General features: G+C 42.3%; 1 protein-coding gene across 3 annotated transcripts in view; it reads left to right on the top strand.

Moving 5' to 3' along the window:
• Positions 1–22,934, top strand: part of cacna2d2a (calcium channel, voltage-dependent, alpha 2/delta subunit 2a) — a 348,071-nt gene that overhangs the window by 252,188 nt on the left and 72,949 nt on the right. For all 3 annotated transcript variants that reach the window (XM_057845730.1, XM_057845731.1, XM_057845732.1), the window contains 2 exons: positions 2,571–2,702; positions 2,922–2,979. In XM_057845730.1, coding sequence (XP_057701713.1) covers positions 2,571–2,702; positions 2,922–2,979 — 190 coding nt within the window. The remainder of the gene's footprint in view (positions 1–2,570; positions 2,703–2,921; positions 2,980–22,934) is intronic.

Genomic DNA, 22,934 nt, shown 5'->3' on the forward strand with positions numbered 1-22,934 from the left:
CCGACACGCTCTGACACGAAAAAATTAAACAAAACAGTCGGAAAAAATTGACATGTATATACAGTTTCATTGCAAATCAGTATTATGGTGATCATGCTAAATATTCTTTTTTTCTGTGCACATATAAGGTAAATATCGCTGCCATGAAGCCTCCATATAGTGACAGTTCTCTGCCCCCTTCACTGCCGTCACGCGACCGCAGCTCAATTTTGCTTGCCTCGTAGCTACCCGTGTTTTTTTTTGTTGTTGTTTTTTTTAGCTACCCGTGTTTTAAACTACTGTAAATTTGATAGTATGTCATCATAGGTAGTCCCGAGTCTGTTGAGAAAAGTAGTACACTAAACCATGCTCGCTAGATTTGTGTGGTGTTTTGTCTGTTTGAGCAGCATTTGATAGGCTCCACATTAACAAATATGTGACAAAGTCATTTCCTTCCATTTTTTGACTCGTTCACCGCATTACTGGAAAGTCAAGTTAGCAGCAAGCTAGGTCAGGTACCGGAGGACCGAGTCACTGAACGGGAAGTGACATAACTCAGTCTTGCCCCCTTGCGTGCACGCTGGCTGCTTATTGGCTACACGTGGAAGTGAGTGACAGACACCCTGATTCTGTTTCCGCTCCCTCCCCTGCCCGTGATGAGGCTGGCGTCTGATTGGTCGTGTGCGATGTCAGAAGACGCTGCCGCTTGCTCAACGCCCTCTCACGCAGCGAACAAGCCCCAACTTCATAGAACGAATCAGTGCAGATGGTGATTAGTTCGGTCTCGTTCACCCAAACAATTCGTTCAAAAAGAATGAATCGTTCGCGACTGATACAACACTACTATATAACTAGCCATAGTTTCCATCATAAATTCACAATGTGTGAATTTTCTTATTGTATGTGTAGATAGCACGCATTTAGCAGTGTTTGGTCATGTCACTCATGAAAAGTGCGGCGCCTCTCCCCGACACCTCCGCCCACCCACACACACACTCTCTCTAAACGGCTGGTGAGAAAGCCTGTGCCTATTTCAGGCTCCTTATGTGAAACATATGTGTCAGGTGCTGCTTGGTAAATTTTGCTTTCTTATCTTGGCTAGATTTGCCATGTTGCTTTAGCCTCTAAAGGTCTGTGTTGAGTGGTCATCACACACTAAACTAATTTGTAGAGTTTGCATAGCATTCGCGTTAGCATTAGCATTTAGCGCAGTGACTCGGTGTATCTTGGAAAACATTTTGCATACAGTTGGTGGCGTCCAGGTGATTTTAATTAATTGCAAAAAATGTGCTGTTTTCCTGCTGTGTATTATCATCTTGAAAATGGTAATATCCTTGTAGACTCTACAGTTATGTGCTCGTCTGTCATGTTTATTCGAAATTGTTGGAAACCTTTATTCATTTATTCATGGTCTAAAACTTTTGAAGTTTATAGACGAAAACATTTTGAGAGTAGTTGAGTTTTCGTTGACTAAAACTAGATGAAGACGAACACATTTTGAAATGACTAAAATTTGACTAAGACTGATAAGTATTTTCGTCCAAAAGACTGAGACAAAAATTAAAATGGCTGCCAAAAACAATGCTGTTTTTGTGCAAAATAGTTCGTCTATATCGGCCCATGTCTCCCTCCTCTAAAACACCTGAATCAAATAATAAGGATCGTTGTCAATTGATTGAGGTGTGTTAAAGGAGACATGGAAAACAAGCTGGATAGGGGCTTTCTAGGACCGGACTTGGGCACCCCTGGTCTATATCCTGACTGTGACTGATGAATGTGTACATCATTTCTTCACTAAAAAGCTCTGCTGAGTCTATAATTCATTCTTTCTTCTGTACTTAAATTTGTCTTTATGGTGGCTTTCCAAAAAGTGAGCCGTAATTGAAAAGCATTGAGGAAGTTGCAGCTAATGAAGAAGGCTGAGACAAGTGGAGTGTTGAGGTTAAACGTGTTTAGAGCGACTTCTCTCATCAGACAAGCCAGTTGAATTTCTGCTAGTTTGCTCTTTAATCAGCTCCCTATTAAAACCCGATTGCACCCGCAATTGAACTTAACTACAGACAGTTAAAGCTCTTTGTTAGTGCCCAATTGTGTGCATGTTTCACCTAATGCTGCAGGATTTTTTTCCTGTACTTTTGAGGTGAAGAATACACTCAATATATCTGACCTTATGATTTGGACTTCATGCTGTTCTTAAGTCGCTAAATCCTTCAAAGCACGCACACGGGTTTGCAGGAACGGCTCCGCCCGACCCCTTCCGAGCACACTGCGGGTGACGTATCACCTCATCCAAGGTAATCTAACATTTCTCCTCGGCGACCATTCGGAGATCAGTCAGATTAGATTTGATATCCTGTGAGATGGCCACCATCGGCCTCCCTGTGCGTATGCGCATGTGGCTGCCAAGGTTGTTCTGGGACTTTTTGGTGTCTTGAAGAGTTGTATGATGTAGTACCTTGACTCCCAAGTGCCTTATTTTTCCATTTGTTACTGGTCTGTGCGGTAATGACCTATGGCATCAGTTTTCTACATAATTCAATTGCAGGTATGTTCTGTATGTCTTATGAGTGTTGTTGTGTGTGTGTCTCCAGCTCCGGTGATCCTGAACGAGCTGAATTGGACACAAGCTCTGGAGCGGGTTTTCATAGAAAACCGCCGAGAAGACAGCTCTCTCCGCTGGCAGGTGTTTGGCAGTGCCACGGGTGTGACACGCTACTACCCAGGTAAACTGCAGCAGCGGTGGTGGTGAAGGGAGTCAACCAGCCGCCCTTATAAATCAGTGCCAGATAACGTCTAAATTGACCCTCAGGCTCCTCTGTGGAGCAATTTCTTATCAGATGTCTCTACTGGTAACTGGATAGGCAGACTGAAATTATGACTTTGATCTAATCTGAGGTGAAATATCCTACAGTGCAGTGGGCAACATCCATTTTATTTTCCAGCCACTCCATGGCGAGCGCCCAACAAGATTGACCTCTACGATGTCCGTCGCAGACCATGGTAAGTGGCGCCTTTATCAACTTTCACGTCTTTTCTTTACTCCTGGCCTGAGACTTTGGCGATGGCTCTAAGACTGCAAGGGACGCTCAGCTTCCCCTAAAGTGTCCAATAAAATAAGCGATCAAATGTATATTGTTGTGTCTACATGTCATTGACTAAACATGCGATACAATGAGCTCGTTTTGTTCAGAGTTAGCTTCTTATCACCGGTTACGATGCAGCTTGCTTTTCATTCATTTGTGCAGCTTCACAGTCCTTTCAACAGCACAGACTGCTGAGTCTCGAGAGTTGAGAAAACATTGTTCCACCATAGAGGTTTTTCACCATCACGATTGTAAACATTCCTCCATCTTAGACCTTCTGTTGGCGTCGTTTCCCACACGTAGGCAAAACACGAAATTTCCTAAAAATACAATGATTACCAGCCGTAAATCGAGACAGGACATGATGTTAGCTGTCGAGCTGCCACATTTAGATTACCCGGACATACTGTATATAATTACCTCATATACATGAGGACTTACACCCACCAAACTTTAAAAGCCTACAAAAGCTTTAAGGGCTAGAAACACTTCGTAGTAAGATTCGTCAAGGAGCTTCTATTGTCGAAAAACACGTCAGATGTTTACACCGTCGTCAGTAAGGTGAGTGAACTGAATTAGTCATGTAAATTGCCGACACGTAGATTAATTTCAAGCAGACCTGTCGCCAGACAGGAAATAAGAAATGCATGTAGACTTGTCAACATGTAGACAGCAAATATGAAATGCATGGGACAGCACAATAAATATATTCCTCAGTCTCATCTATAGTGTATTTTGAATTGGTCCACTTTACACCACTGGAAACTATCATTAAAATGCAGTATTTACCTTTCAATTACTTTTAAATCTGTATTTATTTCATTTTGTGTTATTTATTAGAATGGTAATTATTTTAATTTTGCATGAGGAAGCAACACAATCATAGCATCAGGAACGGCCGCCGTCTTCCGCAAGCGTTTCTTCATTTGCTGGCGTTGGTTGAAGGTCGCAATACACCTGTCTTTTGTTTCTCAAGATTTTTTTCACACAGCTAAACATGGATGGCACATAATCGGGTGACAGAGAATTGTTGCTTTTTTTCTGCAATGAATAAATACAATGACGAAATAAAACAGAATAAATCCACATAAGTCAGTGAATTACATTACTACACTCGGGCACACGCAGATCACACGCATCACTTTAGTTTAAAGCCATTCTTAGATTTTATTTCTCTCTGCGCGCGGAAGTGCAAGACTTTCCTTCTTGAAGCATCGTCCCTGGCTCAGTGGTAGCTTGGCCCAGCGACCAACCATGCCCAAACACACTCAAACATTAGAATAATTAAAAATGATAATAATAGATTTGCATACCTCCTATGAAATGAGCGCTACAAAGCCTCGAACCGTCAGTTGGGAAGAAGTTTACCCGTTTGATGGCAGCCATCGCTCCTTTATTTTGGTATCCGGTAAAAGTGCAGATTCTTCGAATTCTCCTGCACATTTGTGCTCTCAAAATTTTAAACGGAGCCTTGTAGCCTTGCAAAGCTACGGCATGTGTACTAGTAACAAGCATGTCGTCAGGTCCAAGATGGGCGTTGCCATTTTAGCTGAAGTGTGGTGAATAACCTCTATAGCGAAACGAGATGAGTCATTGGATAAAGGCTGAGTTTATCCAGTCCATCGGACGCTCAGCGTCTCTCGGGCTGTATGTGCAGTGAGCGGGGCTTGATTGGCCTGGACTACGCACTTTATGCATGATGAGTGGATGATTTGCCTTAGGCTGAATCCCTTTTTTGATTGACAGCAAAATGAGCGAATCAGCGACATTGTGGTGGAATCGTTCGTAGTAACTTTTATCAATTTTCATTCTGTTCAGTGTTGCCAACGTTCTAGCTAAATCTGGTGACTTCCCAAAGCCTTTTGGCGACTTTTTTTGTAAAAAGTGACTAGCGACGAATCTAGCGACTTTTCTGGTGTTTATTTACAAATCTTTTGCTTCTCCCATGACATTATTCCTCTCCTACAGAGTCCATTACAATTAAATGCAAATTGCCAACAATGTAAATTCAACAATGACATCATCCAGCAACTTTTATGACGGCCAATAGCTACTTTCCTTACTGGGGAGTTGGCAACACTGATTCTGTTTTTCTGAGTTGAATTGGAGACTTTCCTAATCATCCCAGCAACACTTTTTTCTTGTTAAAAACGACCTGCAAAAAACGGTGCTTTTTATTTTTTTTCTGGCTGCTTGCGTTTGGAGACTGACTTCTATCGCTCTGCACTTTCTCTCCCTTCTGAGCAGCGGGTTCCGCTGAGCTCCTCCACTGTCACAAAGCACTCACATGCGGACACACTTTGAGCTTCAACTCATTGAAGGACCAGCATCTGCCATTGGCCTGAGCCTAATAACAAAAAATAGGCCGACAGTAAGACATATAAACAGCAGTAAGCAGAGGTAGGTAGTGTAGCCAAAAACTTTACTCAAGTAAGAGTAGCATTACTTCAAAATAATATTACTCAAGTAAAAGTAAAAGTAGTCATCCAAAAAATGTACTCAAGTACAAGTATTTGGTGAAAAGAATACTCAAGTAATGAGTAACATTCGACACACTCGAAGGTGAAGGACGCATTTCTGCGTCCTTTATGGTATACTGGGGACGGGTTTCAATAAGTAAACACATATAAATGCTGTATGTTTGTTTGGATTCATGCCTGAAGGGAAAATAAATAAATAAATAAAAACATTGTGATACCATTGTTTAATGTAATGTATTTTTTTCTCTCAGCAGTTATCTATAGGAACTGTTATTATTATACTGTACTATAACCTGTTACAGAAACACTTTGAGCCAAAGAAATACTTAAAAAAAAAAAAAAAAAAAAAATTGAATTCTGGCGAGAGAAAAAAAATCTGCAGAAAGCAAGCATCATTCGTCCAAAGAGCATGAGTGTCCTGTAGTGGAGAAAATAGCTCCTGGTTTGAATAGTTCTATCACAGTTCCTATTATGAAAGTAAAAGGATCATATCTCCAGTTTTCCGTGGTCAATCAGTGCCAAATTTAAACTGGGAGAGAGGTTAAAATCTGCGCTTTCGAGTCCATGTCAAATACTTATTTTTTTACGGTGGTTTAAAGACACCACGTGATTGAACAGGCCGGCGTGAGCATAGAATGGCAAGCTTGAGTGTCATTAGTATAATGGAGTCATGTGATTACTGTTGCGACGTCTCATTGGTGAAACTGGTAGAGCTACTGTTCGTATCGCTGGCACAAAAAAAAAAAGTAAAAACTAATATGTCGAATAAAGAGGAAAAATGTAACGACTTGTGTGGCGGGGCAAGCATAGCATTTCTTCACAAATCTACTCAAGTAAAAGGAAAAAGTATGATGTGGTAAAACTACTCTTAGAAGTCCATTTTACTCAAAAAGTGACTGTAAATTTTTTAAAAATGTAACGCGTTACTACCCACCTCTCCAGTAAGTAGGTGTAATAGTGCACGGATGCAAGGGCGTAGGTTTGGTCTCAACATTGGTTGGGACGATATAACAGCATTACCTGCATGCACACTTTTTGCTCGGGATGCCACATTAAGAAGACCAAATAAATTATTTAACTGTGGTCAGGGTTACGTTTCTCGCGAATGTGAACCTAATTAATTCATAGGCTAAATCAGGGGTGCTCTTTACGTCGATCTCGATCGACCAGTTGATCGCAATGCTAGTGTGGGAACTTTTTTACATAAATAGTTAATTATGTTGCGTTGTGTGAGCAACATATGAGGTTATGCAGCACCCGTCTCACTCCAAGCAGCTTCTTGCTCTCGTTTTTCTGGTCCTAGTTTCCAGCAGAGTTCACTACATTCCTTACAGTTAAACTAATGTTAACATTAGAAAACACAAACAGAAGGACACATCTCTCTAAGCCAGGGGTTTTCAACCCAGTCCTCAAGGCACACTGTGGGTCCTGGTTTTTGTTCCAGCCGATCCAGCAGAGACAGTTGAACCAATGAGGCTTCTGCTAAAACAAGCCACACCTGACTGCAATCAACTGATTGCACTTGTAAAACACCAGATTGGGGAAAAAGTGTTGTCATCTTGTTTGGTAAGAATGAAATCCTGCACCCACAGTGTGCCTTAGTGGAATAGGTTGGGGACCCCTGCTCTAAGCAGCTTCCTACTCGAGTTTTGCCGGTTAGCAAGTTCACACAGTTTAATGTTATGCTAACTCTGATGCAGGTCGCACTTTTCAGTAGCAAAATTTGTGGCGTGCTTCCCACCTCCATATCATTGGTGTCTTTTTAAATTACTTAGTGGCTGCTGCTGGCCGAAAAAAAAAAAAAGTCTAATATCCCTCGTCTTTGAAGGTGGCAAACGAGGCGCATGTTGTCAACATGTATTTCTGTCGGGGCTGTGTGAGTGTGAGCATGCGTGTTTGTGTCGGGGATGGGTCAAGTCATCACTCATCAGCCATTCAAACGTGCGTTTGAGCGGGAAATAAATGGACCGGCGCATTCAGCACGGTGAAAAGGGGTATATGTAAGTTTGGACATAATGAAAATAATTCACTTCATAATAGCAGGGTGAATTCTTTCCTTACAACATATGGGAAGACAATCTAAATTACCGGTATAACTGAACTCATTACATAATCCATATAAGGTTGCTTAAAGGTTGGTGGAAAAATTTGAACATCTTGAAAAGTTGGTAGTGTTATGTCCCTACCGTCCCTATGCAAACCTACGCCCTTGTATGGATGTGTCAATGTCTGAGGTAAAATGACAAAAAGATGCAGAGACGAACACTTGGGCACCTACATGGTCTTATTACAATTCATTAGCTTTACCATTATTTTTTTGGCTTGTTGAATAAAATCTAAGTTTTGCCCTGAGATATTGTGTAGCAAGCCAAACAGCATAGAAGCTTTAGCTTCTAAAGCGGTGACCTTTTTGGTTCTGATACTCAGCTGGCTCACATTATGGTGCAAACTGCTGTGGTGGGCCGCGTCCATGCTTCTAGTCCACGAAGCTCAATCCACCTGACGCTGTCACATCGGCTTTACAGCGGTTGCGCCGCCTTGTTGCCTGGTTACAGGCCGGAGTGGACACAACCGTGACAGCAATGTTGATTGCACCTGACCTCCTTTTCCGCCTCATCTCAACTTGAGTGGCTGTTTGGGGTCAGGTTGGGTGTCACTGACAAACAAACCGGCGAGCTTTGGGGTTGCATAGAACTACACCTGCCCCAAATGATGTAATATGGTAAACTGTGTATTAAATCCAAAAATAACTATTTGTTGTATATGACAGCTAGCTTACCAGCAGTTAGCTAGATAGTGTGTTGGTATGTTGTTCTTTTGACACAGTTAGTATTTTTTTTTTTCCTATTACCTCCTTTACATTGGTTACCTAGCTAGTAAGCTATTAGTCATGTGTAGGTAACATTTCTATGTCTATTTCTAAATATGCTCCCTTTCTTCTTGTTCTTCTGTTAACACATTGTGTTTAGCATGATGCCTAATTTTGAATTAGTTTTGCATGCAAGCCAAAGAAAAGAAAAATACTTTTTTCAGCTTTTTTTATTTACAGTACACAGAAATTAGCGCCTGAGCTGCAATGTTTAATGCCACGGTGGCACAGGTAGTTGAGCAGGTTGTTCTTTAATCGAAGGGTTGTGGGTTTTAATCCCGATATCCATTTTTGTACATTATGGTCAAAAGGGCCAATGGCTTCAAAATAAATGACTTGCTTTTGTCAGTTTGCCCCAAGTGTTAATGAATCACGCAATCTTTGAGTGTGCTATATGAATCCAATGCATTCTTAATGTTAATCTAGCCTAAATCCATTATATATATTTTTTTTAAATCCATATCTGACATAATTTCAGCCATTAAATATCATGTATTTAGTTCTTTAACCACTCTTGATATTTTAAGGTTTATCAAACTAACATGGTGTTCGCTGACATTACACAATTCCTTTGTAATTAACTCAGTGAGCAAGTACTACACAGTGAAACATGTACCAAATAAAGCATCCCGTCAGTAAATATGTGGGGGGAGGGGATGCTTTGTTGTTTCTGTCAACACGTCCAGTTCTCCGACAGCACTTTTGTCAGAGAGACAGGAGGGGAACTAGTCAGGAAGCTAGAGGGGGAGGAAAAGGAAGAAGAGGTGTCACTGCCAAGGTGAGAGAGATGCGGAACACCTTGTCATCAACATGTACCCTCACCTTCGTTTACCTTCCACCTATTCATTACTGTTCATGCCAGTCAAACACAGAGTACAAAATAGACACACACATTCACACTTATGGTCGATTTAATTTCCTCAATATACTACAATAAACTACAAGGAGGGCACGAGCAAAGATTCAAACCCAGCACCTAAGAACTATAATGCAGATGTGCTAACCACCAATGTTCCTATCCTCTAGTTCTCCATGTTTATATTTCACTCCAGATCTGTTCAACTCACTTTTTATGGTTGCCTGGCAACCAACCAAGCAATGCCAATAGAATTTCGCACTATGTCAGGCCACATTTGTCTGATTATAGTCCCAACTGTTCTCATAACTGTGTCTGTGCTGACCCCATGTCAGGCAGCACACAACCCCCACAATAATAAACAATCGCAAATGGTAACTGAATAGCTCTGACAGTGTCAATTAAATGTGACACCTTAGTATAGGCAAATTGTTTGCATTGGATGGCCTTTGATCGTGAAGGCTAAAGCACTTAAAAATGAAAAATAATGTGTATTTAACCCTTTAAGGTCTGGGCCTATTTTGTCTGATTTTGCATGCCTTTGAAGTTGCCTTTATATTTCAAAGAAAGAATTGTTTACGATGGCCTGGTTTGGTCTCTTTTTTGTGACACCTTGAACTTCATGTCCAAACTGTTGTTTCCTTCACTGACCAATTATAAATCATCATTTTGGGCCCAAAAAGACCAAAAATTCCAAAGTCGTTTTCTCAAAAATTTTTATATTGATGCCCAATTGACAACCAAACATGCGTAACGAATCGTTTTGAAACTTTGTAGTATTTATTCAACATGTTAGGATGAACATTCAACCAAAAAAATTTAGAATAAATAGTCTTATATTTGACAATTCAACATAAACAACTGGTATAGCCATAGGCGTTTTTTGCCTTTATACATGCTCTAGTCAAAACAGGTTATATACAGCAGACCAAACAGTGAAGAACAGTGAAAAAATATATACCATCTAACACAAAAAGTGTTTAGAGGCCATCTCTTTATGAGTTTAGGTATTGCGGCCCATCACCTGATGAAAACTATGTACACACAATCAAGCTTCTTGAACACACATTTATATACACAAATTGAGAAGACTATGGGGGGGGAAAAAAAAAAAAATATATATATATATATATATATATATATATATATATATATATATATATATATATATATATATATATATATATATATATATATATATATATATATATATATATATATATATATAACATTGGGAAAAAAAGTATTTTAAAAAATGTTTACAATAAACAAGTTAAATTTTTTTCAGGCATGCCACTCCGAAAAGCAGTTTCGTCCTGGAATTAGACACAGGGCTACATCACACAGCCCACACTTCCATGGGGTGTCGGTCCTCTTTCCACCCTTCCATTTTCATTTCACTTTACTTTCATTGTCACTATAAATGTACATGAAAAAAAGTCAGTATTTATGAAAATAATAAAGTATAAAATAAAAATATATACAGCAATAAATAATAATGGAAATCTATATGTATGACAATAGAAAGAATACCATAGCTGAATATGTGCTACATCCCTAATCTTCATATAGAAAGAAGAACACCACAAATGATAAATTCCTGCCTGGGATACACACAGTGCACGTACGACTTTGATCTGATATGCACATTTTATTATTATATACACAAACACACACTTATATTGCCTCAAAATTAACTTTGTCTTGCAATATCAAAAGAAACTTTCAAAAGACACTTTTTCAGTATAAAAAAAAAAAAGTGAGTTGGCTTACATCTGCTCGCCGATGGCGTCACCCATGTCTTCAAATCCGTCACTATCTTCACTTGAAGACTCTTCCAAAGAAGACGATGATGACGAATTTGAACCATCCTCTTCCTCAAGTTGATCAAAAAGCACAATTGCTTGCGCTAAATTTAGTTTTCCGTTCATTCTCAAAGTCACACAAAGTCGCTCGCTCGATCCAAAAGGCCGTCGCTCGCCACCTCGCTGCTTCAGAACACTCCTCCCTCTCGTTCGGTGGAACCTCACACAACAGTTATATTTATTAAAAAAACGCATTTTGTGCTTCCACTGTGACTTCGAAAGGGTTCGTTTGATTTGTGTTTTTTTCATGGAGCTTCCGTTTTGAAAAAGGACAAGAAATGATGGAAATATAGACATAAACAAATGATCCATGCAGCCTTTTAATGTTTTTTGAGAGGAAAATAAAACTATAAAACTTAAATGACAATATCTCACATTTTAGTTGGTCGATTGACTTCAAATAATAACGAGAGTAAACCGCAACTTCCGCACTTTAAAACGAGACCAACCAACGGCATGTGGGTGACGTAATTAAAACGTGAGGGCGCTTCAAAGACGACGTGCGCTGAGGACGCGCCGGCGCGTCCTTCGACTCTCAAGGGTTAAAATAAATTACAGTATACCCAAAGCAACATGAAAAAAACACTTAAAGTAGCCTGCATTCCAAAAGGGTGCAATTAATCGTTTCCTCAATAGTGAGCAGACTCAAACATTCATACCACTTTCATCCATATGGTACAACAATCACAAAGTCAAATGCTAAACATGCTGTGTTGACATCATACATAAAGATTTGTAAACATTGAAGAGGACAGCATATTAAAAATTTGATCGCAAAATTTAGTCCCAACTTTGAAAATTGCTACCCAACTGTTTTCTGAACAGATCGACAATGTAATTTTAGCTTTCAGAGATATCTATTAATCGAGACTTTGCTCACTTTTTCAAAGGCTGCCTCACTTCTGTCAATCTGCCCCAAGGCAACAATAGTAGCTTATTGCCACCTAGAGTACAGTGAATTAATAATTCTGAGTGTATACCTCGCTTTACTATTGTTGGGCCAGCCTATTCTTCGACCAGATCAGTGATCAATAAAATCACTCTTAACACGCCCCTCACCACTGAATAATCAGTCAGGATCATCTATAGAGAAATTCGATAACGCCTTTGTTGACTGGTGGTGAAAATACTCAAATTCAGCCCGACTGGGGTGATGTGCAACCATTGCATGCGTTAGAGAGAGCCCAAAATTCTCTTTTGCCTCTTATTCACCATTCCCCAAAAAACATGTAAATATATCCACAAACACTCTTACTCATCAACGCAAAGTGTGAGAAATAAACGACAGACAACATCTTTTATCCCGCGGGCGCAGTCCTCCTATATTTTTATCTTAATTCAATCTTTATTCGGCTGCCACATCCACAGGAGCACTAAGAGTGCAGCAGCCCATAAAATAATAAGCCCATCAACACAGCACCAATCCATGCAAACTCACACATACAGGAGCGCGCACACAAACACACCTACACACACACCCATTGGCAAATTGTCTTAGGGTGTTGTCGTAATGCTCCTCTCCTCATGTGGTGTGATTAGTCCGCGTACATGTTGCGTAGATGCCAGTGTTCATACCGTGGAGGAAATTTGTGTATTATCACTGTGGACACACTCCTCGTATATAAGCCAATGTATGTTTGTACAGTACAACACATGAACCATTCCGTGATGCTGTTGTCGTGAAGGTGAACGCCTCCAGCCATAGAGTGCAAAAACATGACATTTAATGTTAAGATCTTTACATTTGTGACATGAACTCCATGCACTGCTTACAATAAAGTCCATAAATAAGGGTTGCAGTGAGAGCAGAGTTTTTAAAAAAATGTGACTATAAAGGCAGTTAAATCATTTTTCAAACTGTGGCAGTTGGTCATGCAAAGTCAAATACAAGTACTAATGTCATTTGCTGCCATTGACGGCACTACACGTCCAATTCATTATGACTTGGAGGGCTAGCAGCCCAGTCAAAATAGATTGGACATCTACCGCTGTAAATGACACTGAAACATGTGCATTCACTGCCAGTTGTCCCAATTAAGGTAATTTGGACATCAATCACTCTTAATGGCAGCCAATGAGTAAAATATGTCAGTGTATTTGGCATAAGTATTAAGAAAAAAATGTTTTTTTCCCCCTAAACCACAGTTTACTATAATTTTGGGAAAATAAGCTACACTTGACTGTAAGCCGCGCCCACCAAATTCCCTAAGGAAACCTAACACAGTTAACGGGGGGCATCTGTATCACGTGCAAATTGTGATCCATCATTTATTTGGCGAGATATGAAAAAATCATTTTCAGAACTGCTTATAGGAGCAGCTGACAGACTGGATGGGTCGCCTCAACCAACTACCCCGTCACCAAGACAATCAAATTTAATGCCGATGATAACTAACCCTTTCCTGCCATTTGATTGACAGACCATTCCTTTCGATAAAAGCAAAAGCAAAGACAATGACGTATTTTTTCCCGTTTGTGTTTTTCAATGACAAAAAGTAAGTCAATGACAAAAATTGCCATTGTTTTTCTCGTTTGTGTTTCTCAATTAATAAAAGTATAAGTCAATGACATGAATTGCCATGGTTTTTCTCGTTTGTGTTTCTCAATGAATAAAAGTATGTCAATGACAAAAATTGTCACTGTTTTTTCCGTTTGGGATTTTCAATGACAAAAAGTAAAAACCAATGACAAAATATAGCTTTATATTGTCATTTATTTATTTATTCATTCATTTTTTCTCTATATATTTATTCATTTATTTATACAATCATTCAATTATTCTTTAATTTTGGCACTCCTGTGATTCCATATGATGATAATATTAAAGTCTATTTGATTGGAGCTTTGCTTAACCAATCAATGTATAAACACAGATTGATGTATTATTATTCCTGTGGTACTACTTCCAGGATTTATTGTTTGGCATTTTATGTGGTTTATAATAAGCTAACTAAAAAAATAAATAAATAAATAAAAACATTGGTCATGGGTATCTCTGCAGGATTGTGCCAGTGTACGGAAGTGCTTCGGCCATTGAAATCACTTGTGATGGGCTCATTTGTGATGGGCTGCAAAAATAATGAGCATCAATGTTCAGATCTACAAAATGGCAACACATTTTCCATGCATAGCTGACAATGAGGTAGCTAAAGATGGTTTTCAGTGTCAAATATTGATATGGGTGAGAGTCGTGCTCAGATACACGAGCCTCTCTATTGTTGCATGTTTCTGAGAATGTACTCTATGTAGCTGATAATTTACTCTATTTAAATGGAATGCTCAACGCCTTGCCGAATGGGTTAGGAGTGCATAAACACCATCTCCCGTGAGAGCGACACCCCTATGGCACGGTTAATATATCGAGCGTTGCTGCACCATGATAAAAAAAGAAAAAATAATCATGAATTCTAATGAGATTCGTTCGCCAGACATCTTCAAAAAGTAAGGTTGCCAAAGTATGCCATTGTATTCATTGCTTATAAAATGCTTCTTTTTATAAAATACATTATCTAGTAAAGGTGCTGTGCTTCTAATCTCCTTCCATTTGGAGCGATACCTCGATCCACTGTAGTGTAAAAGAACCGTTATCTTGATTGGACACATGCACATATCTCATATGCTACAGTATGTGAGGCTTTCTGCTGATGATATGTTGCTGTTAGGATTCAATCACAAAATAAAAATGTAGTTGGAATTCAGAAGGCTTAGCAATGAGTTTAGTTTGGCATCTGCACTTTATTATCATTTAATGGAAACGTGTCTCCCCCCCAAACGCACACAATTTAAAACATACAAATATTCATAATACCTCAAAGAGCAATAAATATAGAACTTTGTCACACGTTTTCAGACTTGCTGAAATTAGTCTGTTTTTAGGAAAGCGGTTTCACTCACAGAAGCTGTACTTCATGATCCAGCTACCCAATGACACTTGTCAATTTGTGTGTACGTTAATGTATATTCAGTGTATACATGATTGAGCGAAACTATTACTTTGTGCATACACGTTTTCAGAAATATGCAGCCAAGACTTACTTGGTTGGTTAATTTCACACTTGATAGGTTGGCAGCCACTCCAGAGACTTGGCTATTTGTGTATGTCATTAAAAAGTCAATTTTCAATAGTACACCCCCTTTAATGGATAAAGTGGCCTGCCACAACATTATGACCATCTGCACAATGTAACGAGATACAATAAAAAGTGGTATAAAAAATAATGCATGCAGATGACTGACATTCTCAGTAGGGTTTAATTTAACAATGTGTTTATTGTTGTGGGAGTGTTTGGTGTAGGACTCCTCTCTGTAACTAGATCCAATATGTTGGTTACATCAGTGTTTTTCAACCTTTTCTGAATCACGGCAGGTTTTTACGTTGGAAAACATCTCGCGGCACACCACAATGGTAAATGGTGTTATACTTATATAGCGCTTTTCCACCTTTCAAGGCGCTCAAAGCCAAAAATGTTCCGAAATTACTTTCTGTTCTGCATATTTAATTATAAAATAATTTCTCAGTATTTATACTCACTCAGTGTGAAACTTCTTCAACAGCTCTCAGTCTCTGTTTTTATTTTATTTTTTTTTATATAGCTGTTAGGCTTGAAAAGCTCAGAATTATCAGACATGAGAACTTTAGCAATATCTTTAACCGCAATAGGGACGAGCATCTTGCTGAAATGACTTTGCAGACAGGTAGTATTAATGTCCCTGCCACAGTGTGGGACTTTTTGGATTTCAAGTTCAGCAACAAGCTAACTGGCTTTGAGGGCGTTCTCATTTACCTTTGTAGTTCTTCTCAAAAAAGTTGCCTGTTTCTCTGTGTTTTCACAAAGGCGAACAAAATAGTCCATAATTTCAAGCGACAGGTGTTTCGTTTGGAGATGTTTAAAGTACGTATGACACCAAAAAGCATGTTTATTTCATATTTTAAGTGGTGTTTTATGCTCCTGAATGAAATGGACCGCTTGGATGTGTTAGGGAGCACGAGAAGGAGAGGATCCCGGTGCAGAGAAACAGGACTTGTGATGAGCAATGATTTATTAGCGACACCAAGGAAGAAGTGTTGTTGTAGCTTGCTCTGTTCGGGGTGGCTGAGCCGGCGTGAAGGCAAGGGAGCTCGGAAGGAGGCAGGCGTGGAATCCGACAAGGGGCGCGCAGAGAACAGGTCCTGGGGCGAGAGAAAAAACAAGTTGTGAGCCGGTGATCAGAGGAACGTATCAAAGCAATGCGAGAAACAACTGACGGTGGAACCAGACGAGTTGATCGGGCGACGTGGTGGTGCGTCTGCTGGGCTTTTAAAGCTGGCTGATGTTAACCGCTCTCAGCTGTGGCCGCTCCACCCGTCTGACCTGTAATCAGCCCAGCTCCCCTCACCTGAGGAAGGCCTCAGGAAGAAGGAGCAGAGGCCCTAACAGGACCCCCCCTACTAAGGGCACGACCTGGCACCCGACGGAGAGCATCCGGATGGGCACGGTGGAAATCCCGGACAAGAGCCCGAGACCGCACCCACCGGGACGGGATCCAGGAGCGCTCCTCGGGACCATAGCCCTCCCAGTCCACAAGGTATTGAAGCCCCCTGCCCCGGACGTCCAACAGGCGCCAGACCCAGTACGCAGGGCCCCCATCGACCGACAGAGGTGGAGGAGGGGGCGGAACAGGGGGGGACAAAGGACTTGAGGAAACTGGTTTGACCTGCGAGACGTGGAATGTAGGATGGACACGGAAATGCCCAGGGAGTCTGAGACGCACTGCTGCAAGGTTCACCACCTTGATGATTTCGTAGGGACCGACGAACCGGGGGGAAAGCTTTGCGGACCCAGTCTTCAGTGGCAGGGACTTTGACGAGAGCCACACCTTCTGACCGACTGCGTAGACCGGTGCAGGCGTGCGGTGCCGGTCCGACTGAGCACAGGATCTTTCGGAGGGACGTATAAGCGCAGAACGTGCCTGTTGCCAGACCCTGGAGCATCGACTGACATGGCTTTGGACGGTTCCCGATACAAGGCTCACGATAACTATTATCTCGCGATATCACGATAAAGCGATTATCGATATATTGGTCAGAAATTGGATACATGATATTCTACGATACAACTGTTGAAACGGAAAAAAAAAAAAAAGATTTCAAAATAGAAAAAATACTCATTAAGTCAATTATTAAACAGTGACACCTTTTCTGTGCAACATTGCTGTAAAATATAAATCTGCTGCAAATTGTGCACCTACACAGATTGAGGAAACAAACCACAACCACTGATATCTCTTGGAGAGATCATGATGAATGGCACCCTTAATTTCTTTAAAGTTTTCAAACTTTAAAGAAAAAAAAAAGTTCTGTAGGTGTCAGTCAGCAGTTGAGCTTGGAGTGGGGCAATGATAAAATGAGGTGGGTCTTTTCTTCGTATATCACCTTAGTTGCCAAAAGCGTTGGTTTGAGCACTTCCACTATCTGCTTCAGCATTTGAGATGTCAGACTTGGTCAGTCACAGTCTTCCTCACCTTAAAAACAACAAAATAAAACAAAAAATATTAACTACTTCATAGCTTTTGAGTTGAAATCCGGATTTATTGTGTGTGTGTGTGTGTGTGTGTTGGAAGTATTGAATTAAAAAATATGAATTGAATGTATATAAATTAAAAATGGAATAATTACCTATTTTTAATATGTAGGCTACATTAATTATCATGCACATCACTTTATATATCTTGAAACCTATTTAAACCATTTTTATAGCTTATTGTATCAAAATGGCAGTAATAACAGTTTGTGTAGTAAACTAGATGGAAAGTGGTTCTCAAATAATATCAAATAAATCGGTAAATTTATGTGGGCTCTTTCGATATTCATTTTCATCCAGTTTAGGGTCCTGGTTTATTTTATATCATTCAACACCAAATGTAACCAAAATAAACATGTAAAATAAAAATCAATTACATTGCAAAACTTTCTTACCTCAAGTGATAAAAGCGAACCAGTGAAGAAATCCGGTGTGCACTTCGTCACCAGCTCCCAGTGAACCTTATTTTTGTTAGATAATTCTTGCATACAGCAAAGTCCGTGTTCACCTTACTTCCTTTCTTGTTGGTGTAAAATCTAAAGTGTGTTCCCATGTGTGATTTGTAGCAATATTTTTCTCATTTTTTCCTCCACCGTTCTCACGAAGCTCATGTATTTTTTCAATCCACTTGGAGCTTCCTCTCTTCTTCTCTAGACGACTTGTGCGCACTTTACCTTCACCGCCACTCCATAGCGCCCCTAGTGGACCGCCAAGGAATTGCTGAACAAACATTGAGCATTTTACAGCATCCATACTCCATTGTATGGCCAATATGTTAATTAAAAGTATCGATACTTGGCGGGAGCATATCAATAACCGATCGGGTTGCAAACTATCGCGATACATAGCTGTATCGAGATTTTGTCACACTCTTAGTCAGTATCTCACAATACAGCATTGCTTTATAGCATGCAGATGAACTGCAGATTCAGCTGATTTTGCAGAGTCATTCGTTTATTTTTCGAATCACGCCAGCCAACCGGCTGCAGGCTTTTGTAGCTACACCAGGGAGAGGCGTGTGAGGCTTTTTGGCAGCCCATCCCTCCTCCCGCCACCCAGCAAAGGAGCCACCGTCCCCCCCCCCGGGACCCAGGGTGGTCCCCCGGGCCACACGCGCGCCCATCAACCGGCCTTCAGGGATGGCAGGAGGGGACGCATAACCAACCCCACGCCTACACCCACCCCCGCCCGCCCACCCGGGCCACGAGCCACAGCCACAGCCCCCCAACCAGCACGGCACGCCACGGGACCCCCAGCGGCCCACCAAGCCCCAGGCAAGGCAGGGTCCCCCGCCGGTGCAGGCGACACCCCGCTGATACACCGGCGCCCAGCCAGCGACCCGCGACGGAGCGCAGGGCGGATGCCCAGCCAGAGAGGGGAAGGCGGAGGCAGGAGAACGCCCAGGAACTGCCACGGGGCGATGCAAGATCGGAGACCCGACCCCCCAACCCACTCCCGCGGCCGGCAGCCGAGGCAGAGGGGAGGCCACACCCCGGGAGCCACGCCATATAGAAAAAGTGTGGGACCCACCTACCACCCTATTACTGTGGCTGCCAGGTTCCCGACTGGCAGCCATCACCCAGCACCGTGATGGGGGTGTGAGGGGAGGGTAGTGCAATGTATGCATTAAAATAGGAGAGCTTGGCTTGGGGCAGTGGGACCGCAGCATGGAGTTTCTGTCCAGCCGCCCGTCCCACCGCCCTTTGCCGGAGCTCTCCTGTGGAGTATGATGTGTGTGGTGCATTTAAAAAAGGTGCAGGGATGGCGGGGCCTGTGGTGAGGAGGCAGCCGTGAGGCCCCCCCCACCCCCAACAGGTCCCAACCATCCCACAACCTTGGTGTGTGGTGCATTAAAAACAGGGGGGAGTCGGGCTGGGACTGTAAAGCCCCGTCCCAACTCTCCCCGGAGAAATGTATGCGCATGTAAGTGCCAGGGTGAAAAATATTTACAGTGCCGAAGTGAGAAGTGCGTGAGTTAAGAGGCAGGCTCCCGCGGGCGTGGCCCCGTCCACCAGAACCACCGGCCCCAGGGCGGAAGAAGCGTCAGGGCCCCGATCAATCCCCGCCCCAGACCACCCACGGCGCCTCCGCGACCGCCCACCCACCTCCCACCCACCAAGCACCCACCCCGCACCCCGAGCAGGCGCCACACCAAGCGCCGGCGACCAGGGGGCGTCCACCCCACCGGCAAGGGACAGCAAGCCTCACCCTAGGCCCCGCGGGCCCCAAGAGGCCCCGCCAACTACCCCGCCGGCCGGGGGGCAGCCGCGGCCGCCGCGGCCTAGGGAGGCAGACAGGGCCGGAAACAGACCAAGGGGAGGGAAGCGCAACCCCCACAACCCACCCCCGGGCCAAGAGGGGCGCGCGGTATGGCACCAGAGGGCACCTCCCCGGCACCCGGTACAGGGAGACGCGGCTCCGGCCGGGCGGACCTGGGAGGGAACCATGGCTGCCGCATACACCCCCCGGCCCCCACCCCAACTCCACCCCACCCCGGCCGGCCGGGGAAGGGCCGTGGCCCCGGACCGGCACCCGCGCGGCCCCCCCACCCGCCCACGACACCAGCGCGCGCCCGACGGGACCCCCCGCACAGCCAGACGCAACCTGACAAGCCCCGGCCGAAAATCCCGGGGGCCAAGACCGGCGGCGGGACGGCCCAGGGCAGGGGCCTCTCACACTGTTTACGTCCTTTGCCGTGTAGTAAAGCATTATTTTACGCCATATTCGTGTTGACATTGTGGCAGCTAATAGCCAATCCGACATCGGCCGGTTTATCCGGCGGTCATTCTGCAGTTGCTTCCCCGGTAAATGACGGGAACGAGTCCGGCGAGCTGTAATTTGCTCGCCGCCGGGCGGGTTGCCGATTGACGAAGACAATCGACAACCCCACCGCCGTGTGATATGATCCTGGTTAGTTTTGTGTGATTTTTCGCTTTGAAAGCTGAGAATAAGAAACAGCACTTTGTTCGGGTTAGCATGTCGACTAGCTGTCATGCCTCCTGGTTTGTTTACGCTCTCCAAGCCGGGGCAGGGAAATGACAAAAAACTCCAGTGGCATAAAATATGGTTTGGGAGGTTCAAGAAGTGGACAGTTTTGACCATTATGAAGTAATTTTGCCATGTACTGAATAAATGCATTTTTAAAATTTCATATTCCATTTAGCACAAGACTGTTATTTGTCATTTATTTAGGAATTGGGGACAAACACTTTGATAAAAAAAGAATATCCTGTAAAAAAATTTTTAAAATTGTTGGAGTAGAGAGACTGAAACAAAGACATTTTGCGCCTCTCTACGTCGCATTCCCCCTCGATGGGCTGAATTGTAAATCAGGTTAAACCGTGACCCTGCCGACGTCATCTTCCTGTTGGGGATGCTAGAGCCCTACAATGATAGGCGTGCCTAAACTGCAAATTAAAAGACTAATTTCTCGTTATCTGCGCTTTGCCAAATTGTTGTATATCGTCGAATCGTCTCAAAATATGATTCCAATTCACATGATAATGTTATTTAAGACTTTTTTTTTTTATCCTGTCGTATGCACTTTAAGCTTGCTTGGCACCACGCACTCATGGAGCTTTTGGCTCGTGTCACGTTCATGGACTGCTCGGATTTCTAGCCATCAGCCACCTTGCTGTCCTTGACAATGTGTTGGAATAAAACACAGAGGATTGAAGGTATATATGGTACATATGGAGAAAATAGAAAGGACACTTTCGTGTATATCGACACTTGACGAGTCTCAAATGATGTACAGTACACGTGCTGGGTTCCACATTGTCGCAGACAGCAAGGTTGCTGATAGCTAGAAATCTAAGCCGTTTTTGAATGCAACACGAGCAATACCTCGCTCATCTGCACCCGACAGGGAACTTTCTACCTACTCCTTCCTTCCTACTGCAAAGATATTGGATTATTTCTCGAGGCACACCTGACGATCTCTCGCGGCACACCTGTTGAAAAACACTGGGTTACATCATTGGTTCAAAACAACAATGGAAAATGAGCATTACTGCTTTTTGCATGACAATCTGCAGGAAAACTATTTTTGAAACAGATTATACTGTAGATTAAATTGCAAAAATGAAATAAGGACACTTAGATAATGACTAAAGCAGTAAAAATGTGCATGATGAACATGAAATGTGAATTTGTACACACAGAATTATGTCATTTCTTACTTTAAGATAAACTTTGTTTAGCTCAATAACAAGTTATAATAAGATTTTTAAGGGGGGGGGGGTTGCTTAAAGCAAGTGAAATGCTCTCACATAAAGAATTGGATAATAAGAAGATATATCTTGGCAAGAACGAGAATATTTTGCCTTTATTTGAGATATTTGATCTTGATGAGATTTTAATTTTTGCAGTGCTGGAAAGAAAGATTGCTCTTAACATGCCCACACCCCAGGATAATCTGTCAGCATAATCTTTTAGATCAGAATCGGGCCTGACTTTCTTCACTCGGGAGGGAAACAGTTGGTGTAAATAGAAGTATGAAAGATATCAGATATTAAAGTGTCTTCAGATATGGCTGAGCACCACCTGTTAAATGATTCGTAACTTTGAGCGAGCTGACAGCGTGGCTTCGGGCCGATCGCTGGCATCTGATCGCTTATTGGCTGCCGGTCAGGCCAAGAGGTTTGGTTCGGTTCAGTTCGGCGGAGGCCAGGTCCATCTGCTTGTCACCTGGCCTTGGCACATAGGAGTCTGGGTAATGACATGGAAAGAATGGCGTCTGTGAGGTAATTACTCACTGGAATCCATGCAGAAACAACACATCTGGAGGCTTCAGTCCATGTGTGCCTATGCCTTTGATTCCTCCATTTTAGATCTTTAGCAAATATTGTATCACTATATAGACTTCTCACCCTGCTAGCTAAAGCAATGGACCAGATATGCTTAACTCATTCGCCACCAATGACAACAATAGATATCTGATTCATTTAAACTAGTAGAACTGGCTGCAAATGTTTCTCTTTTAGTGCCGGTTACACTGCAAATTTATAACGTCTTGATCAGATTATTTTGTTTTAAATCTAGTCAAAAAATGTCTCTGTCTTGTTTTGAATGTGAATAATTAACAGATTAATGCGTCAGATTATTCCATTTACTTTACCGTAATTTTCGGGCTATAAGTCGCTACTTTTTCCCCTCATTTTGAATTCTGCGGTTTATTTGCTGATTTATTTGGATTAATAGGTAATACTTTATTTGACACCGGCGTCATGAAACTGCCATA

The sequence above is a fragment of the Corythoichthys intestinalis genome, chromosome 9, assembly GCF_030265065.1.
Source record: "Corythoichthys intestinalis isolate RoL2023-P3 chromosome 9, ASM3026506v1, whole genome shotgun sequence".
Classification (NCBI taxonomy): Eukaryota; Metazoa; Chordata; class Actinopteri; order Syngnathiformes; family Syngnathidae; genus Corythoichthys; species Corythoichthys intestinalis.